The 20,198-nt window shown below is 44.2% G+C and overlaps 1 protein-coding gene across 1 annotated transcript; it reads left to right on the top strand.

Moving 5' to 3' along the window:
* The first annotated feature begins 18,832 nt into the window (after window positions 1–18,832).
* Window positions 18,833–20,198, top strand: P884DRAFT_256922 (uncharacterized protein). The gene has a single exon (XM_069441093.1). The coding sequence runs from the start codon at window positions 19,107–19,109 to the stop codon at window positions 19,935–19,937; it is 831 nt and encodes a 276-aa protein (XP_069299830.1). The 5' UTR covers window positions 18,833–19,106; the 3' UTR covers window positions 19,938–20,198.

Raw genomic sequence — 20,198 nt, forward strand, 5'->3', positions numbered from 1 at the left:
CAATAGGTTATATAACTTGCCTTTGTCTCCCTTTCCCTTTGTATTATACCCCCTATCCCTATCACTCTTAACACTCTTAATTATAGTAATACCTTCTCTTATACCTTCTCTTTTAGCCTCTTAGTAATAGTTATTATCTTCTATCCCTAGCATTACTACTATAGACTTATAGGCTTATCACTTCTTAAACCTCTTAATATCCTTAATAATAGCTATATATAGAGACTTCTTCTTAACCCTAGATAGAGATAGTAACTTAATATCCTCTTCCTACCTATCTTTACTATCTATAAAGTCAAATCTATTATCATTACTATTATTAATTGATATTATAGTTATACTACTAATCTATATCCTAAGACGTTTAAGGGATAGGAGTTTAACTTCTAATAATAGCTTCTTAGCTAACTAGGGGATTAGGACTTCTTTTCTATCTCTAAAGTCGAAAAATACTAGTGGCTAACGCTCTTTTAGTAGAACCTAGAGAGGGTTATTATTATTAAGAAGAAGATAATCGTTCTTGTTAGTCTTTTCTAGGAATTTGGTAAAGGTTACTATATAAAGGTAATACCTATTAGTATTAGGAATCTTATTCTCTAGGCGCCTTTTCTAGACTTTGTATTCCTCCTTATACTTATATTTAATCTGCTTAATAGTAATATAGGTAGCTTTTTAGCTAGTATCTTAAATTGCCTTAGCGCTCTTCTAAGCTTAGATCTCCTAAAACTATCGAATCTACTAGATAGTTATACTTATTATAACCTCTCTTATTAACTTGATAAGTTAGCCTTATATTTTCTTAGTAGATAGTATAGCTAGATAGGCTTTCTTATCCTTAGTAAAGTTATTTAGATATTTATATATTAGCTAACCCTTATTAACTATTAATATAATATCCTAAAAGTATTCTTATATTAGTATTATTATTATTATTATTATTATTAGTCCTATACTATTATACTAATAAGTATATTAGAGCCTCTCTAGTTATATATAAAGGAAACTATACCTAATAGGCTAGATAAAAACCTCTATCTTGCCTTTAATGCCTAATCTAGAAAACTAATATATTATAGAGAAAAGGAGAAGTAGCTAGAATAGCCTTATAGAGGCCTTCCCTCTTAGTCTAGCCTCCTTATAAGGTAGTATTCTAGGAGCCTCCCTAGGTCTATTAGCTACTATAGAACCTTCCTTACCAAACGATAGTTACAGGTCCCTATACCCTGTAAAACGAGGTCTAGGTCCCTTTATAACTATATTTCCTAGGATTCCTATGTTTAGCTTCTTAGTAGGTTTAGGCACTAGATAACTAGGTACTCTATAGTCTCCCTCCCTTAGCTATAGGCATAGTAGGGGGTACTAACCCCTAGGACTTAAACCCTAAAAAGGAAGTTATAGAGGCTAATAACCCCTATATAGGCCTATACTAGTAGGGAGCTCTAGGCCTTCGTTAGGCCCTAGTACCTTTACAGGCCTTCCCCTATAAAAACTAGGCATAGGGGGTCCTTGTCCGATACACGCTATATCCTCCTACTAGCTTAATTAGCCCTTTAATAGTCGCTCTAGCTAGCTACTATAGCTAGTTCTATAGCCTATAGTCTACTTTATAGGGTCTATAGGTGTGACGAACCCAACTCAGACTTCTTCTGAAAGGGTTCAGACGAAGGTGAGTGGTGTGGGACAAAGGTGCAAGTCGTCTGAGGGATTCGGTGAAGCCAAAGGGTTCACAACAACACTAGAGTTGTCTCGCACAGTAGTCAGCGATGCTTGGTATGAGTACTGTGGTTATGATTGCTATCACTGGTGAACTCCCAGAGTCCACCATAACGAGTGACTATCTACATGTATATATAATCCTGGGATCACTAGCGGTCGTGGTGATCCTCCGTACTGGCTCACCTGGCTCACGTCGTGAGCCAGTGATCCTCTGCTGGGATCGTTTCTTGCCAAGTGTGATCCTGTCCTGATTGGTCCATCATTCTTCGGCTTGATTGGCCCGTTTGTGTCGGTGGCCCAGGCGGCATCTGCATGCATATTTCCGTGACAATAGGGGGGGTTAACCCCCTCTATAGCCCTCCTAGACCTACTACTAGACTGTTAACCTTATTACCTCTAGGGCTATAGGCTTCGGCTCCTAGCCCCTTACCTTAGTCCCTCTCTTCTAGAACCTCTAGCTAAGCCTATTATAGGCCTATTAGATAAGAGCCCTTATAGGGACCTAGGAAGCCCCTAGGCCTACCTTAGTCTATAGGAGTAGCTAGTCGAATTTAGCTTCGAAGTTAGCTAGCCTCTTATTAAGATAGAGGTCAAGGGGTAGTACCTAGGCCTCTATTTTAAGGTAATAGATAGGGGTAGCCTTATAGGCCCTAGTAACTACCTAAAGGGCCCTATACTAGGCCTTTGATAGTTCCTTAGTAGGGCCTTCTAGCTTACCCCCTAGCTTAGTAGGCTTATAGAAGTTCGAGGCCTTATAAGTTAGGGTGCTATAGATACACTTAGTATAGACCTTATAGGCCTATAGTAGGCTAGGGCCCTAGGTCTTTATAACAAGCCTAGTCAGGGTAAACTCCTAGGTTTCTAGCTTCTTAGCTACCTTTACATAGTAGGGGCCCTATTATAGCCTCTAATCTAGCTAGACCCCTAGGAATCTAGCTAACTTCGAAGGGGCTATAGTAGTAATACCCCCTCTAGGCCGTAGGAGCTCTAGTAGTCGTGACTACTATTTCTAGCCCCTGTTAAAGTAGATAAGTTCGTACTTTTCTAGGGCAAAGGCTATACCCTAGGTCCTTACCTACTATAGGTAGGCCTTCTAAGCCCTCTATAGCTAATTATTATAGGCCTCCTCGGCCCTCCTAAAGGCTAGAAGGTTAGTATTATCGGCAAAGCCTACTAAACTAACCATAGGGCTAGCCTAGTAAATAGCCTAGTAGAGAGAGGCTATATAGAGGATAAATAGTATAGGGGAGAGGGGTAACCCCTAGGAGACCCCGGCCCTTACCACTATATCCTCTATTTCCTAGCTATCGAAGTAAAGGATAGCTACCCTATCCTATAGCTATTCCCTAACCTAGACTACTAACTACTTTAGGAAGCCCTAGCTCTGTAAAGTGATTAGTAGCTAGGTATAGTTAATAGTATCGAAAGCCCTTAAGATATTAAGCTATAGGAGGGAGGTAGCTACCTTATACCTCTAAGCCTCCTAAACCTAGGCTATAACAAGCCAAATAGCTAGTTTAATAGACCTATATTCCTAGTTACCTATCTACTTAGCCAGGAGAAGCCTATAGGCCTCTATAATAGCTATTACCTTCTAGGTAACTATAGCCTCTAGTACCTTACCTACTATTAGTAGAAGTGCTATAGGCCTATAGCTACCCGGGGTAAAGTAGGCCTATAGGGGTTTTCTAGGCTTATAGAGGACTACTATCTTAGCCCTTTTAAACTAGGCTAGGAAATAGCCAAGCTATAAGCTCTCTAAGGCTAGTATAGCTAGTATCTAGTAGAGCAGCTACCTATAGGCCTTTAATAGGCCTATAGGGAGGAGGTCCTCCCCTAGGGCCTTCTATAGGGCTGCTCTAGCTAGTATTACCCTAACATCGCCTATTGTAACCTCCTAGCTTATTTCGAACTTCGGCTCCTAATAGTCGTTTAGATCTAGGTCGTTAATATCTGATAGGTCTGCTTCCGGGTTCGGAAAGAACTTGTTAGCCAGAGCCCTAGCCTTCTATTAGTAGGTTATAAGCCCTCCTTCGAAGGCCAGGAGCTTTAGAGGGTCGACTAGTAGGTAGCTTTATAGCCTTATCTACTGCTCTAGCCTCTATAGTAGGTCCGGCCGGTTAGTTACCTCCTATAGTATAGCTCTCTAGCTCTTAGTCTTTACGGCTATAATAGTCTTAGCCTAGTCCTATAGGGCCTACTAAAGTACCTCCTACGTATAGGGGTTTAAGGTACCCCTATAGGCCCTTTCTACCTCCTTAGCCCTCTTCTAGGCCTCCTAAACCTCCTTTGTCTACTATCAAGCTTATTTACCACCTATACTAGCCTTCTTTATTAGAGCCGAGACCATAGCTATCTCCTTAAGGGCCTCTATAAGCTTGTCAAAGGCCTATAGAAGCTCCTCTAGGTCTTAGAAGATAGGCCTAGCCAGGGCCAATGCCTACCTATCGAGCCAGAGTAGGAGATAGGCTACCTCGGCCTATATAATCTCCTTGTCTAGGCTCTTCTAGTCCTACCCTTTACTAGCTAGTATAGGCCTATTAGTCCCCTAGAGGGAGACGTTTAAGGCCTATAGGTAGTAGTCGGACTTCCTACGTTCCGCGATATCCCTATAGGTTACTTCTAGCCTAGCTAAGGCCTAGAGTAGGTCTATTATAGAAGGCTAGCCGTATTAGTCCCCTTAGGGGGCCCTAGTGACCTAGCTATATAGCGTTTGGAGGTCGAGGTCCTACTAGTCTATAAGGCTAAGGAGGTCCCTAGCCCCCGGGCTAAGCCTGTTAAATAGGTCTTAGACTAGGTAGTAGAGGTTAAAGTCGCCTATAAGAACTAGGGGGTAGGTTAGCCAAGGTAGGGCTAGCAGGTCCTATAAGAGGGCCCGCTCCCCCTTATTATTATAGACTAACTAGAGCTCGAACCCCCTCTCTCCTAGGGTTAGAAAGGTTACCCTATACTAGTTCTCCTCTGCTAAATAGTCTTACTAGCTAACTAGGAACTATTTAGCTACTAGAATAGCCGCCTTGCCCTTTGGCTTATAGATTAGGTAGTATTTCAAAGCCTAGGGGTAGTATATTAACCCTATAAACCGGTTAATCTATAGTTCCTAGATAGCTAGTAGGTTATATTTAGCCTCCTCTAATAGGACCTTAAGGGCCTATTTATTACCTTAGGTATTTTACTAAAGGACCTTAATTTATATTTAAGGTAGCTAGAGTAAAGGATAAAGGTATAGTAGTAGTAGGCTCTATAGCTATTACCCCCTTAACCGGTTACAAGAGAGAGGGGGCTCTAGGCTATAGAAAGGAGATATAGGTCTATCAGTGTGACGAACCCGGCTCAGACTTCTTCTAAAAGGGTTCAGACGAAGGTAAGTGATGCGGGACAAATGTACAGGTCGTCTAAGGGATTCGGTAAAGCCAAAGGGTTCACAATAACACTATAGTTATCTCTCTTATAGTAGTACAAGGTTATTATAAGTACTATAATTATGAGGAAGAGTTGCTATCACTAGTGAACTCTAGAGTCCACCAGAACGAGTGACTATCTATATATATATATAACCTTCCCAGATCACCTTGATCAGTCCTTGGTCAGTGATCCTGGTGAGCCGCTCATCGCGATCAGTGACTTTACGCTGATCTTGGTGATCGTGAGCCAGCGTACGGTAGGGCTCACAGTGCTCCCTACGTTATGATTGGTTCTTCCCGTCCTTTCGGCTTGATTGGCCTATCCGTGCCGGTGGCCCAGGCGGCATCTGCATACATATTTCCGTGACACGATGCCCTCCCTCCGAGGCTTTCGACCCGAAAGCCCTCTTAGGCCGTTTCAAATAGCGCCAACTCCCTCTCACAACTTGATCCTGTAAGTTCCCCCCCCCTTGCTCCCTTCCGCCGTTCACCATGGCTGACCGTGTGAAGAAACGCCGTCGCGATACAACACGTGAACGTCGTGTCTTAGTCGCTGCGATTGAGCGAGACGGTTCCGAAACCATGCCGTGTTCCAACTGTTGGCGCGTAACGCCCAAGAAGCGTTATATTATATCGGGAAACTCTAAGAGGTGCTTGAATTGTGCGCGTAAGGGAAAGTCTTACGACGGGCCGAACGTAGTAGATTCCTATGAGTGGCTTCTATTTGTCCTCTTGTTTCCGTTCTAACTAGTCGTAGTATTACGTAACTAGCGTAAGCAAGACAGGCTAGAGAAGGAAATTTTGGCGACAGAAGATCTACTTTAGCAAACTTTAAGCCGCCTTACGCGTTTATATCGTCAAAAACGAATGTTACGTGACCAGAGTGATGAATTCGTTCGTCGAGGTATATAGGGTTTGGATAAGGAGGACAGGGTAGTGGTTCCGATATCGGACAAATAGGATTTGACAGGTCAGGCGTAGGCATCAGGCGCCTTCGGCGTAATTGACTAGGAAGTAGTTAGCTTATCCCTAGAGTCGGCTCCTACCGGTACTTCTTCTTTCTTGGATGCCGGTTAGGTTCCTAAGTCGGCCCCCATAGTCGGTCAGGATTCCTCCGGTAGAACTATTCCAGTTTCTTAGGGCAGTTCAGGTTCTTGACCAGCTCCTATAAGTTGTCTTCTGTTCCGAAATCAAGCCATTTGACTAGATACTATAGTTCCCCGTTAATGATACGTAAATCCAGGATTTCCTCGACGTCCTATTCTTCCTCTTCGTCTTCTGCTTCAATATTTATAGCGATCTTAGCGTTTTTCGGTGCTGGTTCGAGAAGTGAAATATGAAAAACATCCGTCCGTAGTCGTATAGATGACGGTAACGATAGTCGGTAGTTAGATGTCGAAATTCGTTCTTTGATAACGAAGGGTCCGACCTTCTTGAAGTCTAGCTTCGTACTTGGTCGTTTGGTTCGTAGGTTTCGTGCGATCAGATAGACTTTGTCTCCCCTCTCTAGGCAAGGTCCCTCGAGCCTGTGTATGTTATAATAGTTCTTCATTCTGGCTCTAACAAATTCGAGCTCCTTTTTGAGCTTCTCGTATAGTACGTACATCTATTCTACTTTAACTGCCGCTCTTGGCACTATAACCTCTAGTCCTTGCCTAAGGTCTGCTTCGTATCCGTAGTTCGTAAAGAACGGTATGACTTTGGTCGTTTCTGTCGGCGTTATATTATAAGCGAGTTATACTATTAGTAATAGTATGACCTAGTCGTCTTGTTGGTAGTTGACGTAGGAACGGAGGTATTACTTGACAACTTAGTTTAATCGTTCCGTTTGTCCGTCGGTCTACGGGTAATATACCGTTGACAATTTGCTATTAACGCCTAATTGTTGTATTAACGCTTGCCAAAACTTCGATGCGAACTTGGTGTCTCTATCGGTGATCTATTCTTACGGCTAAGCGTATACTAATGTAACTTGCCGATAGATCACGTCTACCAGCTATTTAGCTATCTAGGACTCCTTATAGGGAAAGAAGTATGCCCATTTAGTTAAGCGATCTACTATAGTAAGAATACTATCGTAGATCACTCCTATAGCTATATCCTTAGATTCTAGTAGTTTTATAATAAAGTCCATCGTGACTAAACTCTATAGTTTGTTAGCTATTGGTAGTGGCTAAAGTAGCCCGTACGGCTTGTATCGTACCGTCTTGCTTCGATTGCAGATGTCGTAGCTCCGTACGACTTCCTTGATTCGTGCCGTCAATTGTGGAAAGTCGTAGTGTTTCCTGACTTGTGCGATAGTCTTCGTAACTCCTTTGTGTCCTCCGAGTTTCGATTCGTAGAGTTCTCGAATCATCCGTAGCTATTAGTCTTTGTCGTAGATGTACGCTTTGCCTCGGTACCAGAGTTTCCTATCTTTTTCTTCCACTTCGCTAGGTACCACTGGTCTAGGTGCTGCTTAATATTGTGCCTCGTTAGTCCTTTCTTCTCGAAAGATTATATAATATTCTCGGAACGAGTCGAGTAGATCATCTTCTATAGGTGTCTACATTTCGTGATATAGCGTTCCGTCTATTCGTTCCTTGAACAACGGTAGCGTTGTTTCCGTTCGTCCTTCCGTATGATCCGTTCGTCGGCTTAAAACGTCCGCTCGTACGTTTTCTTTACCTTTCTTGTAGCAGATTTCGAAGTTAAATTCCGTAAGGAATTCTACCTATCGTATTTGTCATCCGTTAAGCTCCTTCGTCGTCATGAAGTACCGTAGATTCTTATGATCTGTGTACACTTGTATTGGTTCGATCGTGCCACTAAGATATAGTCACCATTCCTTAAAAGCTTCGACAATCGTAAGTAGTTCCTTATCATAGATTAGATAGTTAAGACATGGTCTATCGAGCTTCTTTAAAAAGAAGGCTATAGGATATAGCTTCCCTTGCTCGTCTCGTTGTCCTAACTGTCCTCCGATGGCGTAGTCTGAAGCGTCCGTTTCTACCTCGAATGGCTTCTTAGGGTCTGGTAGTACCAGCACTAGATCCTCGGTGATGGCGTCGCGAATCTACGTGAATGCTTGCTCGTGTCGCTCTTCCCATTAGAACTTAGCGTTCTTCTTGGTAAGCTCGTACAATGGTCGTGCGATCGCTCTAAAATTCCTGATGAACATCCGGTAGAAGTTTGCAAACCCGATGAAACTTCGTACTTCCGTAACTGACATCGGTCGTGGCCATTCTTTGATAGCTTTAACCTTCGAGGGTTCTATCCGAATTTGTCCTGGGGATATCTTGTATCCCAAAAACACCGTCTTCCTGATGTAGAATTTGCTCTTTTCTTTGTTAACTAATAGCTTATATACGTATAATGCGTCTAGCACTGCTTTTACGTGCTTCCGGTGTTCGTCTATCGTCTTGGAGAAGATAAGTATATCGTCGAGATAACATACCGTAAATTTGTCGAGAAAGGGTCGGATAGCTTGATCAATTAGGGCTTAGAACGTTGCCGGTACGTTTGTAAGTCCGAATGGCATGACGAGGTACTCGTAGTAGCCATAGGGTATCCTAAAGGCCGTTTTCCACTCGTCGCCTTCTTTGATCCGTATATGGTTGTAGGCCGATAGCAAGTCAAGACGCGTAAAATATTGGGCTCCTGCTAACTAATCTCGGAGCCGTGAGATTAGCGGTAACAGGTATCGATTCTTCACGGTCTATTCGTTGAGTTACTAATAGTCGACGTATAACCGTAGCTTTCCGTCTTTCTTAGGCATAAACAGGATTAGGTAGCCTACTAGCGATGTCGACGGGCGGATATATCCTCTTCGAAGGTTCTCCTCTAGATATTACTTAAGTTCTTCGTTCTATATCTAGCTTATATGGTAGATCTTAAAGAACTTCAGTCATGCTCCTTCCTTGAGCTTGATCTCGTAATCCTATAGGCCGTGTTCTGGTAATCCTTCTAGATGCTTCGGTTCGAATGCTAGGTGTCCTTCGTACTCCTTCGGTACTTCCCTAGTCTTGTCTCGTTTCTCTGTTTTCTGATAGTATGCGAACTTGGTTCTGTCTATGGCGATGCTGGCGATTTCTCCTGTCTCAACCCATTGTTCCAATTGCAGTGCTCCGCATTCGTCAACGGAGAGAATAGCTATCGGCGGTTTAGCTCGTTCCTCCTGTCGTAACGTTAGTGTCATTATGCCGCTTCTTCTAGAGTCTGTAGTGGTCTGTCTGCTACTGCCTGTCTCTTGCGGTAGATCCGTAGGATATGCCTTCCCTTGAGCATCATCCGTTCGCGATCCTTGCGTACTCCCTATCTCGCTAGTCGAATACGACTCTATTCGGGGTCACAGGTAGCTACCATTCTTCTAGCTAATGTCCGGGTCGTAGTCTTCGTGCTATAGTAGTCCTAGTATTATGTCTTTGTCGTTACCTATGTCTATAATGCTAAATACGATTGCTATGGTCTTCCCTGCTATAGTAATGTCAATCGGTTCGGTCTCCCTATATACCTATTATATCAGGAATGGCCCTTTAACTATACTATGCTTCCGTTTCATTCTCTAGGGTATTCGTAGCTGATTTATAAGTGTTGGCGAAATCAGGTTTATCTCTACTCTACTATCTACTAGTACGAGTATTTCGTGCTACTTCCATTAGGCCGTTATCTATAGTCGCTTGTCTTACCGTCGTCGTCCAAAGATTACGGCGATTTCCCATATTTCTGCCGGGAGGTCTCGATATAGTGGTCTCTTACGCTAGTTCCTCCTATACTACGCTACCACTTGCCGCTATATGGGCGTTAATGGTTTTCGGGCCTCTCGAAGGGCCCTGACCCGTTTCCTAGGTCAGTGCTGACCTCTTCGATTGTTCGGCTGATAGCAGCTTCGTCGATCGTTCTCATTTCCGTAAGCCATTAAGTGCTTATAGCTTCCTACCATTGGGTCCGTTCTGCTTTTCGTCGTATAGTCTATAGCTTCATCTGAAGCTCCCGAATTCGCGATTTCTTTTCGTCCGCGTGATAGAGACAATCGTTACTCTAGCATAAGTCCTATATATCTCGTCCTGTTCCGTAGTGCCTAGGCCAGGCTCGTCTTAGAACTACCGTAATACCTTCTAGACTCCGGGTTTCGATTTTCTAGAGTAATTCGGCCGCTCTGTTTCCCGCGTCGTAGACCTATTCCATAGGGTGTAAACTTCCGTCCCCGTTTTCCTGTCGGGTCGGCTAGTGATTGTTTTCGAATTTGTCACGGAAGTGGTATCGGCATTTGTATACCATATACTAGAACCAGGGCACTTGTACATGTGCCTCATATCGAGGGTATAATCGCGTAGCGTTACCTAGAAGATATTAGAATTCTTTTCCGAATCCTTCCTATTATATATAGACCGTAGGTACCCTAATGCTAAGGTAGGAATGTTTCTTCTAGTAGCTTTCCTACGTACGTTTGTCTTTTCCGCGGTTCACGCGTATAAACTAGTACTCCGGGTTCCGTACGTCGTAGCTAAGTTACTAATCGTCAAAGTGCGCGGTATAACTATCAGGTCTATCGTACGTCACAGGCTGTTCCCCTTTGATAGTTTCCACGATACGTCAGAGTTCCCTCATTTCGTCCCTTATCTCGTCGCTCTGCTAGGCGAGTCGAGTCAGGCGTCCATCTCGTTCGCGCAACTCCGTATTGAGCCGGAAGACTTCGTTGCGGTACCATTCGATCCGTTCCTAAAGGAACAAGATGTTTGGTCCGGGTCGGTCGACTCCTTGGGTGTCGGTCGTCCACGATCTATCCCGTCTCTACGTGACCGTAAAACCCTACTGCCTTAAGGCTAGGAGAATCGAAATCGGTAGTGTATACTCCCCTACCGTATCCTATTTGGCAATACCTGTCTCGGGGTCTACAGTGACTAGTTCGGAGTACGGCGTCTGTTTGTGTCTGCTGTTGTTGTCGTGTTTAAGACTGTCTATATCGCTATCCCTGTCTTCGTAGCTCGTGGCTACTACTTCGACGATATCCTTGGTTTCGTCGATGACTATAGTTTCCTTTCCTGGGACTGGTTTCTAATCTTTCTTCGGGCTTCGACATTCTCGCTTGTAGTGTCCTTTCTTTCTATAGTTATAGCAGGTAGCATTAGACTTATCTTTAGCTATCTTCTTCTTATCCTACTTCTATGCTACATCTATATCTATAGCTCCAAGATACGTCCCGTATAAGGTACTGACGTATACTCGCTTTTTCTTGTTATTAGCCTTAACCGTAGTTCCGTTTATTTGACCTCGTTTCTACTGTTCCTATATATAGAGCCGATCGTCGATTTTGATAGCCTATACGATATATTCGTCTAGCGTTTTAGGCCGGTCGTACTTATATAGCTCGTCTTTAACCTTTTCCTTTAAGCCGTTGTAAAACAGTTACATCAACGCCTCGTCGTTAAGTTAAGACTTGAGCATGTCCTGTCTAAACTATACGGCGTAGGAGGCTACTGACTTGGTCTATCGGAGATTAGCAAGCCTTTCTTACACGTAAATCTTCTCGTCTTTATCACCAAAGACCTTCCAAAGCTCTTCTTCGAAACGGTCGTAGGATCGAAAGACTGCCTATGTAAAGGCGTCTCGGTCGTCCTCGTCTTCCTCAGTGAGATAGTCGTTCCACGTAGGTTCGAACCATCTGAGTACCTTGCCCTCCAATCTCGTAGCTACATAGAGGACTTTAGCTTTATCGTCCGGAAACTTGTCGTCATTAAGCCGGAAGTAGGATCGGAGGTTTGTTAAAAACCCTACGAGATCCTCCTTGGTTCCTCTATATTTGCCAGGTGGTTCGATCTTGATACGGCTTGCTTTGGCAGTCTCGAGCACCTTGATTTTGGCGTAGGCCTCGTTGACCAGTTTCTACAAGTACTTTTCGCCGTTCTCGAGTTCCTTGATTCGAGCTTGAGCAGCCTTATCTCTCTAGTCCAACTCTTAGATTCGCTGCTAGAGTTGACCAAGCTAGGCGAGCAGCTGTTTGGCCGTAACGTTAGTAGCTATATCGATGTCGAGGTCGAAGTTACCTCCGTTCTGAACCATGATAGAACAAAGGGAGTGATAGCAACGTATAACGAACCCGGCTCAGACTTCTTCTGAAAGGGTTCAGACGAAGGTAAGTGATGTGGGACAAATGTACAGGTCGTCTGAGGGATTCGGTGAAGCCAAAGGGTTCACAACAACACTATAGTTGTCTCTCTCATAGTAGTACAAGGTTGTTATGAGTACTATAATTGTAAGGAAGAGTTGCTATCACTGGTGAACTCTAGAGTCCACTAGAATGAGTGACTATCTACATATATATATAACCTTCCTGGATCACCTTGATTAGTCCTTGGTCAGTGATCCTAGTGAGCCGCTCATCGCGATCAGTAACTTTACGCTGATCTTGGTGATCGTAAGCCAGCGTACGGTGGGGCTCACAGTGCTCCCTACGTTATGATTGGTTCTTCCCGTCCTTTCGGCTTGATTGGCCTATCCGTGCCGGTGGCCCAGGCGGCATCTGTATGCATATTTCCGTGACAATCAGGTATTAAACAAGGCACTCCTAGCCACCTATTAGGCTAGGGTAGGCCTCCTATAGGGGCATTTAGCCCTAGTTTAGTAGTGGTTATTATCTTCTAGCTAGCTACTAAACTCGAAGATAACCTTCTAGTATAGTTACTCTAGTAATTAGAAGGTCTAGGGTCTATACTAGTAGGCCTCCCTAGCCCTCTCCTAGGCTTCGACTTTCTTTAGGTAGCCCCTATACCAAGTAGTATAAAGGCCCCTATAGGCTATATACCTATAAGGGAGTTAGCTAGAATAGGTAGGGCACTAGGCCTCCCTAATCTTCCCTCCCTCCCTATAGGCCTTTATATTATATCGGCTATAATAGGCCAGCTACTACTAGTACCGCTAGATATAGCCAAAGCTCTAATACTTATAGTATTACCTTAGCTCTAGAGCATCCTAGTAGGGTTTATAGTCTAGTACCTAGGTATCCTAGACTATACCCTCGTTATAGGCCTTCTAGGGCTCTTCGAGGTCCTATAAGCCTAGGAGTACTATGGCCTACTTCCTTTACAGGCTCTTTAGTAGCTAGAACTTAATCATTTCGACCAAGTATAGGCCTACGGCCCCCTTAAAGTCTTATTTACTAACCCCCTATAGCTCCTCCTTCTAGACTCCTTTAGCTAGGACTATATAGGCTCTACTAACCTCCCTAGCCTCCTCTCTAAAGGCTATAACTACTTATCGCTTATTAGCTAAATACTAATCCTTAGTAACCTTATCCTTAAAGACTACTACTATATCCCTACTTAGGAGCTTCCTAGCTATAATAGCTCCCTAGTAGCTAGAGGCTCTATTAACTACTTAGACTATCTTAGCCAGGGTTTAGGCTTTAAGGTCCTCCTATAGGCTTATATTCTATATTATAACCTCTTATAAGGCCTATAATAGCACTGCCTTAGCCGATGGTAGGCCTTCTTAGGGGCCTATTACCCCCTGTTACGGCCCTATAGCTACCTATACCTAGGTAGGGCAAGGGGTGGCCTTAAGGGCTTCTTTAAGCCCCTTTTTGACTTTCTCGGCTATAAGTTCCTATAGGTTTAGAACCGGGCCTATAATAGTAGTTGTAAAGCCTTATAAGAGCCTATTAGCAAGGTCCTATACCTTGCCCTATTTAGGGCTTGGTATAAGGTTAACTAGTTATGTGATAAGACCCCTTAGCTCCTTAATATCCGGGGTAGGGTAGGCCTATAATAGGCCCCCCTTTGATTAGCTCGAAGCTATAGGCCTCCCCACTTAGTGGCTTAGCGGTAGGCTTTAAATCGACGTTACGTTCAGGGGCGCTAGGTAGTCTATATAGTGAAAATTTTGAAAGTCGTGCAAGGTATGGTTAGATTATAGTCGGGTCTGGTTCCTACGCCTACGATGCCTGTTATATACCTGTAACGGCTCGCGTATGGTTGAGAGTGGTACCGTTGGATAGCGTTTTTCGAGAGCTTTCTAGTGATGGTAGTTTTGTGTGTTTTGGTAGGGTATTCGCGAAGATCTAGGTTTTTTTTTGGGTAGGTAGGATAGGTAAGCTTGGTATAGGGTAGGTTTCTTATATTAGTAAATTAAAAAGCTTAAGATACTACTCTTAAATATAATTAATACCTTTTTTTATATATACCTATTACTTATTATTAGGAATTATTATAGGATATCTAATGCTTATACTAGATAATACTTTCTCCCTAATCTAGTCTATTATAATATATTAGTTTAGTACAAAAAGACTAGTCTTTTTAAATCCTATTATAATATTTTAGCGTTTGAAACTAGTATCCTAGATTTCCTAGAATCCTCTAACAAAGTCTACCTAGGTAAATATAAGATTACTATTTTAAACTACCTACTAGAGATATCATTAATATACTTCCTTAAGATAGTAAAAGACTCCTATATCTATTAGCTAGATAAAGTGTATTAAATAGGGAGGGAGGAAGATAATAATAATGTCAAACGAGAGGTAGTATTTGTAAAGTTTAAGGTTATAATATCCTATAAAGTTATCTAGGATAAGTAATTAGTATATACGTTCTTCTAATGGTATAGATATATAGACCGAATCTTTAGGGGTAATGTTATCTAGGTTAATAAAGTATATACTAAGAGTAGGACTATAGTTATAATAGTTATAACTAAACCATTCCTTAAAGCTTATACTATATTATTAGAACTCGGTATAGATAATAAAGGAATATTTATTAAAATGTTATATCTAATCTATTATAATCTTAGTATTATTAAATACTATCTCTAACTTATAGAATTATATCTCCTTATTAAGACCTTTAATATCTTAATCTTCTAATAGCTATTATTTAAAGATATAGAATACTAAGATAGTATTACTAATAGTATTTCTAATACTAATTATACTTATTAACTCTTAGTTATAAAGGTCTAGAATCTCTAGTTAATAAAATATTATAATTAGTATTCTAAACTAATATTTATTCTAAACTAATACTTAGAAAAGAGGAAGATACTAACCTTCTTCTTCTTATCTATTTTAACTATTAAGATCTCAAACCACCTATTTAATAATATAAGTATACATCTAATCTTATCTATATTCTAATAGCTAGATATAATAATCTTAAAACTTTCGATAATATCCTTAAGCTTATTAAAGAATATCTCTAGTTCTTCTACCTACTACTTAGCTAGGAGTCGGTTTACTTCGACTAGTTTAAAGAATATTAGCTAAAACTATAGATAATCCTATTTCTAATATAACTACTAATACTTATTAATAGGAGGGTAGGGAGGATCATAATATACCTATAAATGGTTAATAGCATCCTAGAGAAGATCTTTAGTAGCAAGAGAACTAGATTTGATAAGCTAGTATACGTATCCTTCAAGGGCAGAATCTTCGTCGTTTCGAAGCGACCAAGGTCTTCTAACTATATTACTACTAGTAGCTAGAAGTCTAGTATCCTTTAAAGACTTTAAGTGCTAGCTAACCTAGGTCTTTCTAGTCTTAAATAGCTAAGCCGTGTACCGAATACTAGGTTGCTTTCTATAAGGTAAACGGCTGGTTTGGTAGCGAGCTTGAGCAGTAAGGAGCCATTTGGCGGCCTGTATACTAGCCGGTTCCTAGATTTAGTCAGTCAGAGGCATCATATACAGGAGAGTAGGTTTAACTAGGCTTATGGCAGTGGTTATGTCTTCGAGTATAGGGAGTTGGCTGGTAAAATTGGACACGGATTTGGACGCGTACCTGTCCGGCTATATTGGCATGTCCGGGGGTTTTGGCCCCACCTGTCGGGAGACAGGTGGTAGTCCTGAACTAATTAGTCAGCAACTAACCACCGGGTAATTAGCGTAGTTGTAGTTGGGCTGGGCTGTAGCACGTCTAATCTGGGCACACCACCATACCTATCCATTTTAAGATGGGTCCAAGACCAAGGTATCTTCGGGAGCGTACTTCTGATCATGGCAAACACTAGAAATACGATAGCTTCTGTTGACCTTAGAATATGCCGCGACCACTACGTTTTGAGCCGTACGCTGGAATGTGGCGAGTGGAATCATTCTATCTTACACATCGGCGGACCCATCAGAGCTTGACCTACACGAGGCAAACTTCTGTTCGTCATTGCCTTACCATGGCAACAGCCATCGGCGTGGTATGCCACCTTTTTGTTGGAGTATGTAAGGTAAACAAAAAGGAATTTTCTTCTATATTTTGGTGATAATTCTCCCTAACCTGTTTTTCCTGACCTATCATAGCCGTCGGACTCCGCACTGGTTGTAATAGGAGAAGAGAGTTAGCCGTATATCGATTGGGCACCTTTATAGCCCACAATTTTTTGGCAGGCTCTCTCACGGAGCCAGCTCTCCCGTTCCGGTTCCTTGATGAAATAGAGTTGGGCCCCCAGAGACCAGAAACTTCGAGTTGGTTACTGAGCAACATCTCCAGGCGTATCATGCTCTTTTGCGTCCAGAGAAAAGCATACGCCATTAAATTGCTCATTTAGCCTTGGCAGGAGGCCAGGCGAGTAGCAGGATACCGCCGGGCAGCAGACCGTTAATGTTGCAGGCCCAGAAACACTAGGTACCTAACCGAAGGTAACTGATGCCAAAACCGACGCGGACAGTCCGGACTTAAAGGCGGCCCACACACACTAGTCTCATCCGAACCAACAGTTTCCGAGGTTTGGGCCAGTTGGCGAACTGGTCCGTTTGAGGCCTAATTGGAGACCAACAATGAAGTTAAACACGGATAGAAGGACCGGAGCCATTACTTGGCGTTGGGAGTGGTATGTTCAAGTCCTCACAAGCGCAACCCCCGGGGGTTAGTGTCCAGCAAGTGCACAAACAGCCCGGCCATGCATGGCTCTCGGTGATTCAGTTGAGTAATTACAGGGGCAGGATGGGTCAGAGTCTGGCCCTCAAGCAGCGAGCTGGATCATCCCCCCTTCCATGCATGCCCAGCAACCCCTCTCGGATTTCCCAGTCACAGGAAAACAAGTCCAGCAGCCTGTCGGCAATGATGGCCAGCTTATACCGCCCTCATATTCATAAGTCAGGACATCCGTGTACTAGTGTTGATCATTGAACAGGAGAGACCAGGTGTTCGGCTCCTATAAGCCGTGTTCATCGAGAGCTCAAGTCAGCGTAAATAGCATGAAAGAAAAGAAAAAAACACCAGCTGTGTCTTATGGATAATAGAACTGACATTATGATGATTCGGTGAGAGCTGATCAATTCCTTGACTGCGGTTGAGCTACTCAAAAGTTCCCGCCTCCAGATCGACACAAGCAGCAGTCGAAAGTCAGCGCTTCCGCACTTTTCGAGTTCATCTATCGTGATGATGGCGCGAGCGCTAGTAGTTGATATGTAATCCGAAATCTGTACAACCTGCACCATGTGCGCGTCTAAGACAACCTCACGTTGCCGCAGGCCTGCAAACGGTCCATTCGGTAAGCTCAAAACAGGCGAATCGGGCCGCCTCTGAGAGACCGAGGCGTTGGGAGGGCATGCATGTACCTACATACAATATATCCAGATGCGGGGCGGCACGGAGACGGTGGCACTGCGACGCGACTTGGAACCAAAGTAATCCGTAAAGTGCTGGCTTGTCGTGCCAAAGGCCAAGGCACCAACAGCATCTTTGAGCCGCAATTATGAGAAATGACTAGAAGAGCCATCGAAGACAAACAAGTTCGCTTTATATCCCTGGTCCGTGTCTAGCCTAATTAATCGTTCGAAAGTTGGTTTCTGTTCTCATTCTTTCCCTTCTTCCTTCTGATTCGTTTCCCTTTACCCGTTTGGCCAGCAAGTTCTTGTCTTGAAATGTTATTTGGGCATGAGTCATGCAGCACAACGAATAATCATCTTCGCCTTCTCTCTGTTTCTCTCATCTTTTCTTCCGCCTCCCCTTTTTTCTCTCATTCCTTCTCTTTTCAAAAATCACGTCCAATTCTCCCTTGCCCGTCTTCTCTTGGGTCTCATCAACAACTAATTACAACCCTCATAAGTTGCTAGCAGAACGCTGGCGGTTCAAGTACCCGCATGATATATTAATGATAGAAGGCTTACATTAATTATATGTTATTCCAGGCAGTCCGTTGCAAAAGTCTGGAATAATTGTCTCCTGCGGGCAACAGCACGTCAAGAGGTACTTGAAAGAAATAAAACCACGAAGGATTACCGAGTAATTACGAAGGACGAAACCGCCCGACGTGAACATGAGCAAGTAATCTCGAGGCGTAAGCCATGGGTCAAGGATACAAGGTAGGTAGGTGGCTCTCCGGAGCCCCAGGGATGCGTGTCGGTGCTCTTGGCTAACTAAATGTATGTGCCGTACAGTACATACACTAGGTGGTTTATAACACTAACACCCGGGAGGATCGAGTTAGCTCACCGGGACCAGGATTTATTGCTTTGGACGCCACTCGGCCGAAAAAAGGACCTGGAGGATGGGTTGCATTGCTCACCCGCATGTCTGTCACCCTGCCGCACCGTATGGCCCGATTGGTGATTGGCCCCAATAAGAGGCAACCCCGCTCTGGGGGAGCTGCAGTCACTAACTTGTTGGCTGGGTTCTCACAGAAACCTGCAATCCCAGTGGAAGGGACCAATGGCCTCGGGTCTGTTAAATTCGGAGTCACGAGCGCGCTCATCCAAACCAGACTCGAGAGGCCCCGGAGTCGGGCTTGCTGGCCACATGTTGTGCTGCCCTCATGAATTCAAATTCATCCTCACCATCCTCGCCGTCGTCCTCATCGTTCCTCGCTGCTCCCGCCCTCCAGGCACCCTTCACCGCCTTGCTTCCACTCATAATAATAGTACTCCTCCGTAATCGCTCTCGCACACATCATTACGTAGTGTCGCTCGTGCTTCTCTCTTCCATCCTCGGCAAAGACTTCCTTCGCAGCACTCTCACCCCACTCTCCTTTCCTGCGCTGTGCAGGTTCAGCCCAACCTGCGTCCACCGGCACCATGATCGAGACGCAAAACGGCTCCCGGGCGCTGCCCTACCATGTACTGGACCGGGCCCCCCTCAGGCCCATGCCCACGGCCGCCTTCATCGGCTACCACCCTTTCCCGCCAGTAATGAACCTGTACGCGAACTACTCCTCCGGCGTTATCAGCGCGATCAAGAGCCACAAGCTCTGCGGCGCAACCCCCAACGACTTCCTCTACCTGGTCGAGTACCACATCGGCTACACCGCCAGGGGCCCCCTCAACTTTGGCCGGGGGTACTATCTGCGCAACGGCATGACGTTCAACGACCCCATCCTCGCCGCTACCGGCGAGAAGTCCCAGCTCCCCCTCCTTGGCTCCCTGTTTGAATCCGAGACCCTTGTGAAGCTGCCTCCGCCCGACATGAACCAGAACCCGCGTGACATGGTGGACGAAGTGCTGAGGACAGAGATTAGCCGGGAGCACGGCGTCACCTTCCGGTTCTCGATCGAGGTCGGGACGAGACGGTTGCGGAGAGAGACGTTTGAATGGAGGAAAGTCACGGGGCCAACAGGGAGGCGAGACCCCGGCGGCCACAAGGTCCGGGCTCGGTACTCGCTGGAACGCCTCCCCCTGAATCCTCGCGCCCCTTCGACAACAGTAGCCGAGCTCTCCTTCAACGACGTCTTGTCATTCACCCATCTCTTCACCCTGGAACTCAAGGGCGCCGGGCTAACGGGCGAGCTGGGGGATCGTTGGACCCTCATGGTCGTGACAACAGCTCTCAGCCTCCATTTGCTGCGGCAGCTCGGCAAGGCAGAAAAGGTCTCGGGTCTCGGGGATGCAGAGAAGGTCGATGGCACGTAGAGAGGTTTCTTCTTTTTTTGAAATTGTTTTGTAGGGCTGATTGAGGCTATCCTGGGATACGATAATGGCTGGCAAGGTGAAAGGTTCAGGTGTCTTTTCAGATACCCGGTGGTTAGTTGCTGACTAATTAGTTTAGGACTACCACCTATCTCCCGACAGGTAGGGCCAAAACCCCCGGATATACCAATATAGCCGGACATATCGCTACCAAATTTCCTATATAATCACGTCTTTACAAAAGGTACTATTAAGTTTAATTAC

Source organism: Thermothelomyces heterothallicus (genome assembly GCF_042370625.1).
Source record: "Thermothelomyces heterothallicus CBS 202.75 unplaced genomic scaffold P884_scaffold_5, whole genome shotgun sequence".
Taxonomy (NCBI): Eukaryota; Fungi; Ascomycota; class Sordariomycetes; order Sordariales; family Chaetomiaceae; genus Thermothelomyces; species Thermothelomyces heterothallicus.

Bases quoted from the DNA above. Each gene is read 5' to 3' on its own strand.
- P884DRAFT_256922 (XM_069441093.1), top strand. From the start codon at position 19,107: ATGATCGAGACGCAAAACGGCTCCCGGGCGCTGCCCTACCATGTACTG.